This window comes from Chelonoidis abingdonii, chromosome 2 (assembly GCF_003597395.2).
Source record: "Chelonoidis abingdonii isolate Lonesome George chromosome 2, CheloAbing_2.0, whole genome shotgun sequence".
Taxonomy (NCBI): domain Eukaryota; kingdom Metazoa; phylum Chordata; order Testudines; family Testudinidae; genus Chelonoidis; species Chelonoidis abingdonii.
In genome coordinates, this window is record NC_133770.1 from 151259027 (window position 1) to 151269325 (window position 10299).

Consider the following 10299-nt stretch of genomic DNA (forward strand, 5'->3'; position numbering starts at 1 on the left):
GGCGGTGCCCATCTCTTCCCAGAGTTCTCAGCCAGAGCGAACGACACGCCATGTTGCAGCCAGGGCATCTCCTGGGATGTCAGCTGGGTTCGCGGCCCGATCTGGGGCAAGAACTTGATCCCACATGCCCCATGAGTGCCCAGTTCCCAGGCCATGGGCTCTGCGGGGTGGCGATGCTCTGGATCTGCTCCCCAAAAAGCCACTCAGGACTTTGGGGAGCCTCCTCTCCCTTGGAGCAGCCAGGCTTCAAGGCAAGAAGCTCACACAGCTTTACCTCCTGGGTCTCTCCTTGGAGGATTCAGCATATGCCCCTCCGTGCGCTTCCCACAGCGAGTCCGCCCAGGCGGGGTCCTGGGGAAGCCAGAGGGTCCTGCACCCCCACTTCCCAGTCAGACGTGACTCTCAGCCAGCCAGTAAAACAGAGGTTTGTTAGATGAGAGGAACACAATCTAACACAGAGCTTGTAGGTACAGAGAATGGGACCCCTCAGCCGGGTCCTTTCTGGGGGGCAGTGAGGTAGACACCCATGTTTGCCCTCACTTCCCATCACCAGCCAGCTCCAAACTGAAAGCCCCTCCAGCCCTTCCATCTCTGCTCAGTTCCTTTCCTGGGCCAGGAGGTCACCTGTCCTCTTTGTTCTCCCACACGGGCAGCTGCTCCCAGGAAATGGACCCATGGGTGCAGGGAAGGGTGGACGCATGAGGGGCTGAGAGTGGGCCCTGCTGCAGGAGAGCTGGGCCCGAGGCCTGCTTGAGGAGAGCAGCAGGGGAAGGGGCAGGTGGGGCAGAAGGTGGGCTTGGGGGCAGAAGGCTTATGGGTCCAGGGTCAGGAGAGCTGAGCTGGCTGGGAGAGCTCCTCAGGCAGCGCCCAGCCCCCACCTCATTCAGAGCCGCTACTGCACCAGGCCAAGGGGCTGAGCTGGAACTTGGGGGGGGGGAGCCCCCCCAAATGGGCAGGAGTGGGGGAGGGGAGGCAGCAGACTGCAAAGGGAGGGGGAAATCAGGGTGCGGGGGGATGAAGGGAAGGGCACTGCAGAGATTCTCTCTGCCTGACACTAATTTTTGAAGCCTCCCTTAATTATTTAGCGCTGGCTGCCCCTGGGGAGGGCGAGAGGGAGGTCTGTGGGTTGTGAACTCTGGGTGAACCTGAGCTACTGAATCTGTGTAATTGTGTCACATACACCCATGTGGGGGGGGAGAGCTGGCACATTTAAAGAGAAAGTGTCCCGCTTTGGCGGGCGGGTAGGATGGGCTAGGGGTGGGTGGGTGGTGTTTGGGCCCATTTGCAATGCTCAGGCCAGACTCCATGGGTGGGTGGCCATGTCTAAGGCCCCTAAGGCTCAGGAGAGGGGCCAAGGATGAACTCAGCCCCCCCCACCACATTTACCAGAGGACGGACCACTCCTGGACACTGGGGCTGGCACCCTCTGACCCTTGGCCTGCACTTTGCATCCCTGCATTAAAATCTTGTGGTTACAGCACAGAACTGGGAGCCGGGACACCTGGGTTCCATCCCCAGCACTGGGAGGGGAGTGGGGGCTTGTGGTTGGGGGGGGTCAGAGCCAGGATGCCTGGATTCTATGCCCAGCACTGGGAGGGGAGGGGGGGCTGAGAGCCAGGACTTCTGGGTTCTCTCTCCAGCTCTGACTTGCTGTGTGCTTTGTGGTAAGCAGCTAGTCCTGCTGGTGAGGGGGCCCATGTGGGGCTCTGTGTGTGGCAAGGGCAGGGCTGGGTACGGCTCATGCCAGGAGAGGGTATCCTGGGCTGGGAAAAGGGGGCACTCCAGGGGTGGGGCTGTGCCCACCCGCCGATCCCCAGCTCGCGATGCAGCATGGGGGGCGGGGCCGGGGCGGTTCGGGGGCGGGGTCGGCAGGTTACAAAGACGCCGGCTCCGGCTCCCCAGAGCAGTGCGGACTCCCGGGCTGCAGGAGCCTTCCTGCGGACTGGACGAGGGTCCCAGCAGCGGTTCCCTCCCAAGGGTCTGCTCGGCGGTGTCGCTTCGCACCTGGACCAGCCCGTGAGTTGCAGCCCCCGGGCGGCCGGATCCCGCCCCCACCCCGGCTCCGAGGGGAGACCTCGATCCAGTTCCAAGCTGCTCCTGCCTCCCCTGGGCTGGGATCCTGCTTGGACGGAGCGAGAGACACCTAGGGCAGTTAGGGAAACTGAGGCAGGGTCTGCTGGAAGCGAGGGCGCCGCAGTGTGAGCGGCCCTGGCGGCTGGACCCGAACACGTGTTCGCAGGTGGCGGGTCCCTAGCGCAGCGCCGGGACATCTCGGGGGGAGCCCCCGTGTGACAAACCGCTGGGGAACTTGGGGGGCCCTGGGGCGGGGATGGATGGATATGGGGGATGGGTGACTCGGGGGGCGGGGGCTCTAACCCATTTGCACTCGCTCCGGGAGGTCTGGCTCAGGCTGCCCGGGGCAGGCGGTGTTAGGTCACCTGTCCCCCTCCCTGTGGCCGGGACCGCCCCGGGCCTGGGCGGGTGCTTTTAACTCTCGCCTCGCCGGGCGGGCTCAGAGGACTGGTATGAGGAGGTCCGGGGAGTGCAGGGGCTGGTGCTGCTGGGGGCCGATCGCCCCGTCTTTTAAACCAACGAGGGACCTAGACCCATAGATCCGACCTCACTCCCAGCACAAGCCGGGGCCGTGTCGCTCCCCCAGCGCCATGGGGGATTTCTTCCCCTGGCTCCTAGCTCGGCCGGGAACTCCGCCCCCCCTGCCCAGGTGAGAGATTTGCCGGCTCCCTGACTGGCACCTCGCCCCCTGCTCACCCCCCACGGGGGGACCTTCCCCGGGAAAGCGGCGCCAAGCTGGGGGGCCCGGAGCAGGAGCAAGGGCGAGGGCAGGCCCCGGTCCAGGTGCCATCCTGGAGGAGGGGGGGGGCGTAGATGGGGGCCGGGTCTTTGGTACGAGGCTGGCCTGGGCTGGGTCCCTGGTATGACGCCAGCCGGGGTCATGGGAACTGGGTGCCCCCCAGGAAAGAGGCGCTGGGGCTCGAGCCGGCGCTACAGACACGTGGGGCCCCGCAGGCTGGGGCTCAATCTCCCCCATCCCCGTAGTGAGGCGTTTGTCCCTTTAAACGCCCTCCCCGCCGCGGGGACAGTCTGCGCTTCCCCCTCTCCCCGCCTGGTTCCCCCCTAATTAGCATCCGTCAGGAAGTGGGGATCGTCCCGCGGGGCCGCCTCATTAGAGCAAGACACGTCACCGAGCCAAACAGCCTTCCCCCCCCCGAGAGACGGGCAGGCCCAGACCCCAGCCCTGCCCCAGCCCCTCCCGGGCGGGCGTCACTAGCCCCAGGGGAGACCCAGCCAAGACCGCGCAGTTCCTTAACTGTAGAGCTGGGGAGAGAACCCAGGAGTCCTGGCTTCCAGCCCCCACCCCCGCTTCCCCTCCCAGAGCCGGGGCGATCACAGTGGCTCGGTCTGTGCCCGCGGCGGATTCCGGGTCTGTCTGGGCCCGGCTGTGGCAGGGACTGGGCCGTTCCCAGCAGGGTTCCCGGCGCTGTACCTGCTGCCCCCGCTGCCCAGCCAGGCTCCCCGAGCCGGGAACGGGCCCCCCTCCCCGGCGGCAGCTGGGAGTCTCCCCTGCAGCACAGGGCGCTGGGAGCTGCACCGCCTGCCTCGGCTTCCCCGCGGCCTGGGGAGCGGAGTTTGCTGGGTCTCAGCAGCCCCCGCACCCCCCCCGCGCGGTGTCCATGGCGGCACACCTGCCTCCCCCGGGGGGGGCTGGGACACGGGGCTCAACGCTCAGTGACGCCAGCCGGGCTCCCTGGGCTCGGTTAGGGCGTCAAGCGGGCGGGGGAAGTGCGTCGTCTGGGGTCCCTCGTGGCCCGGAGCAGCAGCTCCTGTGGGGCGGGGCTGGCTGGGCACGTGGGGGTGTCTGTGTCGGGGGCGGGGGGGGGGAAATCGCTGCACAAGGGGTGGGAACCCCCCCCCCCCGCAGTTTGGCACCGGGCGGGTCACTGCGGGTTTAAACTGGTGTAAATGGGAGAGTCTGGAACGTGGAGTCTTTAAATGCAGCTTGGAGGAGCCGCGTGACCCCCCCCCCGCGGAGGCTCTGGGGGGCTGGGCCTGTGGGGGTTACACGGCTGAGGCGGTGGGGCTGGGGCACTTGCGCTCTGCGGGGCCATATGTGCCAGGAGATGCTTGTAATTGAGGAGGCGTCAATACCAGAAGAGGGGAAATTGGTTTTGTAGTGATGGTGTTAAATCCCCTCTCCTGGTATTGACACCACCTCAATTACTGGGAGTGGATCAAACCCACCCTGGCTGCATTGGCCTTGTCAACACTGGTTCTCCCTCCTCTCCATGTGTCAGTATGTCTGTGCCGGTATCTGTAATTTTTCACTCCGTGCAGCTGAACAAGTGGGTTTTAGCCCACAAAAGCTGATGCCCAAAGAAATCGGTTTGTCGTTAAGGTGCGACCAGACTCCTGTGCCCTTGTTTTTGTGGTGGGGCTGGGCACTGGGACACATTTTTCTGAAGCCCCTGGGGGAGATCCCAGTGGGGTCCCAGCCCAGGGAAGATTTTCCATAGGGCCAAGACTCTCCCCTTGCTCAGCCAGCAGGCCGGTGCCCTCCTGCACCAGGACAGCAGCGATGCAGCTCAAAGCTCTGCCCCCACCGCCAGCCTGCTGCCCTGAGGTTAGTTCCTCTGCTGGGCTGGGGAAAGGGAGGTAGAGAGGGAACAGGACCTGCCCGGGGTTGCAGTGTGAGTCAGTGGCAGAGGCGAGAACAGAACCCAGGTCCCTCAAGGCCCATGCCACCTAATCTCCTAGCTCTGGGCTCAGCTGGCCCAGAACCCGGGGGGACTAGTCTCTACTGGCCCCTTCCCAGGGCTACTCCCCAGGCCAGGAACAGGAGGGTGCAATTCTTCATGCTCACACATCTGTGTCCGTGTCTGCCCCCCCCCCGCCTCTGCTCAGCCAGTGCACCCCAGGCCTCCCCCCGCCTCTGCTCAGCCAGTGCAGTCCAGCCCCCTCCCCACGTACAGTCACAGCTTGTGACATCTCCTACCTGCCTCACCTGTGGACAAGGGCCCAAGGCCTGTGCCTTCCAGCCAGGGATGGGGGAACAACCTGGGGGTGCGGGCTGCTGCATCCCGGAGCAAACGGCAGGTGGTTTCCGGAGCCTGGGAACCTGTCTGCACAGCAGCAGCAGCTTTCCAGGGCTGGAGTGAAAGTCTCCTGAGCTCGGGAGCGGGGCCCTTCCTTCACTGTTCCCCCCTGCCCATGAATGGTTGGCACTGCAATGTCAGCAGTGGCCACTAGAGGGCAGGCATTGACTGGCAGTGTCCTTCATGGGGCAGGGAGCCGCTGATCAGGAGGGGCTGGGGAGCAGGGCCTAGTAGAATGGAAATCCCCCCCCNNNNCCCCACCTGCCCAACCACTCAGCTCCTTCTCACTCCCCCGCCCTGGGGCCCATGAGAGAGGGAGCCCACCCCATCACACCAGTTCTGCTGGTCTGAACAGCTCCAGCTGATGCCCCATTTCTCCCCTTTCTCCCACAGGTGGCCAGCAGCTCTGGTGGCTGCACCAGGCATTGAGGGGCCGGATACTCAAAGGACGGGCCCAGGAGCAGAGCTGCACCGGGAAGCCGACCAGGGCTGTAGTGCCCTGCTGAGCAGAGACAGTGCCAGGGAAGAGGCTCTATCAGCCAGGAGCAGGGGGGGACCCTGGAGTTAACCCTGGTCATGGAAGGGGGTTGGGTGTGAGCTGAGCAGCCTCTAGTCTACACAGCAGACTCCCAGCTCTCACCAGTTTACTTGTGCCCATCTATCCCGGGCAAGGGCAGCCATGGCCTGCTGGTGGGCCAGCTGGCTGCTCCTGCTGGTGGAGGCTTGGGGGGCCCACTTGGCACAGGGGATGCTGGAGCCCTGGGCCCAGGAAGCTCCATGGCTGGGAAACACGTCCACGTTCCAGGCCAACAGCCTGCAGCGCCGCCTGCCCCAGGGGATCATCATTGGGGTGCGGAAGGGGGGTACGCGGGCCCTGCTGGAGATGCTGGCGCTGCACCCCCAGGTGGCTGCTGCCCATGCTGAGGTGCACTTCTTCAACCGGGAGGAGAACTACCGCCGGGGACTGGGTTGGTACCGCCAGCAGATGCCCTTCTCAGGCCCTGGCCAGCTCACCATGGAGAAGACCCCAGGCTACTTTTCCTCCCCGCAGGCCCCTGAGCGCGTCCGCGCCATGGACCCTGCCATGCGGCTGCTGCTCATTGTGCGGGACCCGGTGGAGCGACTGGTGTCGGACTACACCCAGATCCTGCACAACCGCCGGGCGCGGTGCAAGCCCTACCCGCCCCTGGAGAGACTCCTGCTGCGGGGGGACCGGGGCCTCAACACCCGCTACAAGGCCATCCAGCGCAGCCTCTATGCCTTGCACCTAGCCCCGTGGCTGGCTGCTTTCCCCCCGGCCCACATCCATGTGGTGGACGGGGGTGGCCTGATCCGCGAGCCCCTGCCTGAGCTGCGCCGTGTGGAGCAGTTCCTGGGCTTAACACCCAGCCTGCGTCCTGACAACTTCTACTTCAACCAGACCAAGGGCTTCTACTGCCTGCAGGCTGGGGCCCACCAGCACTGCCTGGATGAGTCAAAGGGGCGGCCCCACCCACCCATCACTGAGCAGCTGCTGGAACAGCTCTGTACCTACTTCAGTGCCCACAATGAGCACTTCTTCAGCCTGGTGGGGCGCACATTCAACTGGTGCTGAGCTGGGTGAGGCCTGTGGGGACAGACACCCCCCCAGCATGCTGAGCCCTGTGGGGACAGAGCCTGCCCCCAGGCAGATGCTGTGAAATTGGGGAGAGGGGGGAGTTGATAACACAACAGGCTGGGTAGCTCTCCCTGTCCCCCCCAGCTCAAAGGACTTAGGTGCTCAGAGCAGCCTGTGAGGGGGCTCCTGCTGAGGCTGTATTCCCTGAACATAGGAGGGTAGATGGGAAAGGGGGTGGGAGAAACCAATCAGGGCAGGAGTGCAGGGCTCCCCCCACCCCACAGGGACAAGGCAGAGGCCCACAGCTGCCCCAGAAGCACACTCCTAAAAGGGTCCAGAAAGAAACATTTGCCCTGCAGAGCTGTGGGGTGAGGCAGGTGGGATGAAGGGACATGGCTTCTACAATTTAGGGCATCTGCCCCCTCAGGCTGCCAGCTCCCCACCTGTCACCTCCCAGGGGGCAGAAGACCCACCTCTCCCAACAGAGACTGCCTGTTTTCCTGCCAACTCAATTCCCCAGCCAGCCTGCAGAGAAGGCACAACTCTCTGCAGGCTATATGCAGCGTCACAGGCCCCAGCTCTTCTTAAGCAAACCTCAGCCTAAGGCAAAAACCCAACAGAGCTCACATTAAACCCAACAGGCACCCCCTCCCTTGGTTTAGGGGTTGTCTTTTGCAGTCCAGGGGTGTCAGGCTCACTCTGACTGTGGCAGGCTGGCAGCTGAAGCCAGGTGCCCCCTTATCCTGGCTTTTGGCTGACTCCTGCCTGGAGCGGAGCGTAATGTGTGGTCACAGTGCAAGCCATTCAGGCTGCAGCCCACAAGACTTCCTGCTCCCTGCCCCCACCAATGGGCTGGAAGCCCAGCCTACACCTAGCCCAGCTGCTCCATCTCTGCTGCCCCCTGGTCACCCATAGCCATTGCAGGTTGGTGCCTGTGGAGCAGCTGGCCCATTCCCCCCCAGGCAGCCAGCTGCCAGGCCAGCTCCTCCCTCAGGCAGAGCACCCAGGCCTTGCACTTTTGCCTGCACAGGTATAACAGCAGCTTAGTGCAAGGTGGTTTTTGCCCTCTAGTGTCTGGCTCTGGGAACTACAGGTACCTGCTACCACTATAGCCCAGCTGCATCATTAGAAACAGCTGTGGGGTGTGGTTTTGGTGCTGGAGTCACTCAGAGCCCATGGGTGGGCACATTTCATATGCCTCCCCCCTTTTGTTACATAAACTCAGAACACAGCCTCATCACTCTAGTACTGAAGTATGCCCCTGCCAGCATGCCTAGCACAAGTGTGAACAGTGCCAGCCCCATGTCCTGCATGGGGTTTGAGCCATCAAAGATCCAGCTGCCTTGCCTTGCAGCCAAGGAAAAAGGGATGAATGCCCTCAGCTATAGCACTAGGTAGGAGCACACAGAGAAGCCCCAGAACAGCCCATGGAGGTCACACACCCTCACACCCAGCCTGTACCTTAGTTCAGCTCCTGGGGTCCCCTCCCACAGGGTAACAAAGGGGACTGTCTTTTCATTACTGTATCCCACTGAATGTCAGTGCTCTAACTTTCTGACAAAACCTTTGCCATGGGTCTGCAGCACGTCAGGGAGACCCAGCTGAGCTGAGGGAGTGGCAGTGCTGGCACTGAGGCTGAACATGGATTAAGTTTGCTGAGACTTTTTTCAATTGGGTACACCACACACTAGGGAAATGGTGTCTACATTGTTGGGGTGTTTTTTTCCCCCAACCAGTTCACGGTAATGAGGCACAGAATTGAGTCCTGAGCAAAAAGCCTAGGGTCAAACTCCAATTTAGGTCTTCGCTCTGTAATAGAAAAGAGGAAAGTTCTTCTCCTCCACCCAAAGCTTTGAAATAAGAAGACTTTCCCTCTAAAAATATATATTTTTGAATGGAAAATGTAGTTAAAATTCTTCCACTGATGGGGTTAGATCCAATACATGCCACTGGCAGGCGTGTGAGGATTTACCACCCTGCCCACCGCCCCAAACATCCTGTTACATAACTGCCAGACCAGACATGAGATGGTTATTCCCAGACTGACCACTTCCAATGTCCATTTCCAGGTCTGACCTGAATGGACATTACCACGCTGAGCACCTTCCCCAGGAACCTGTAATAGTTCCTTGCACTGAGGGCTAAGAGGATGGGCCTCTTGGAGGCAGCCATAAACAGCCCTCTATCAAGTCTCCCCTCCCTATGTACATACTTTAGATTATGTTCAAGTCACTCCTTAACCCTCTCTTTGAAGAGTTATATAGCTCAGTCTCCTGGAGTCCCTCACTGTAAGGCATGTTTTTCCAACACTTCAATGGTTCTCATGTCTCTCTTCTCAACCCTCTCCAATTTTTCAGCACCTTTTGTTAATTGTGGACACCGGAGCTGGACACAATATTCCAGAAGCAACCCCAGTGCCAAATAATTTCACATTTTAGCTGTTTGATGTAAGAGCCCCATTTTCACTGTTCTGATCTCAGCAGCACTGTTTCAGAGGTTTAGAAAGCCAAACCATTTAGATAGAGGAGAGGAGGGGAACTAACTACTGGTATGTAGCATTCTCTGTTTATACAGGCATGGCAGACATAGGACCTTTAGAGTTTTTCAAAGCTTTGAATCTGAAGAAAGGCCAATTCTAGAGCAGGCTGAAAATAGTTAAACCAGTCTGATCAGCATTACAAAATATGCTAGTCTGCATACTTCACCACATCACGCTATTTTGCCACAGTCCTTGCTGCTTTCATATTCAAACACAAAAAAGTCTCTCCTCAGATCTGACAGTGCTTGGTGCAGTGACAGTTTTCATAAGTGAAATTTTCTCATGGGGATGACTGGTAGATAAGTTGGTGGGTAAAAAAAATAAAACCTTTTTAAATTGAGAACTTATTTATGAATGCACAGATCCGTAATATTTTTGATGTTACAAAAAGTGATGGCACAGTTCCAAGTCCAACATTAACAACATCCACCAGGTTGGACTTGTGCTATTAAAAAAATCTGAAAGACAGAATCAGATGCTTTCAAGCTGCCATAAGGGGATGGAAATCAGAAACTAGTTAAATGACAGTTTACACTGTCAAAAAAATTTGCTCATTTAAATCTCTGAAGCAGTAGGTAGAAGCAACAGATTTCAGCCCCATTTTCACCTCAGCATTTGCTCAGAAAGTGTTCTGAGGTAAGATCGTACTTGCTGTTAAAACGGTCTCCCTAACCAGAAGCTTTTGTTAACAGCAAGCACCTCTTGAACTACAGTACTCTTACGACAACTAATGATTGCAGGTGAAGTGTCTCAAATGATGCTCAGAAGACCTAGCCTGAAACAAGTTGAGCACAAAGAGTTGAGCACTTGAACTATGTCACTTATTTCAAAGGTGCTGAGCACATCTCATGCAAGGCAACGGGAGTGAGAACTACAGGTGATCAACACCGGAGGGGAGGGGTAGAGGGAGAGGGGGAATCTGGCTACGTTCTCTCCCACCCCTCACCCCTTCTGAATAGGGTCTGATCAACCTGCACCTTGGCTAAAGAAAATGGGAGTTCTAGATAACACCTGTGAATATCAAGGCAGTGTGTTTCAATATCTAAATCTAC

General features: G+C 59.6%; 2 protein-coding genes across 2 annotated transcripts in view; one reads left to right on the forward strand and one right to left on the reverse strand.

Annotated features, from left to right (window-relative positions):
- CNNM3 (cyclin and CBS domain divalent metal cation transport mediator 3) overlaps positions 1-10299 on the reverse strand; it is a 330211-nt gene that overhangs the window by 5184 nt on the left and 314728 nt on the right. The gene's annotated exons all lie outside the window — the stretch shown is intronic.
- LOC116830716 (heparan sulfate glucosamine 3-O-sulfotransferase 1-like) lies at positions 5791-6705 on the forward strand. The gene has a single exon (XM_032790354.1). The coding sequence runs from the start codon at positions 5791-5793 to the stop codon at positions 6703-6705; it is 915 nt and encodes a 304-aa protein (XP_032646245.1).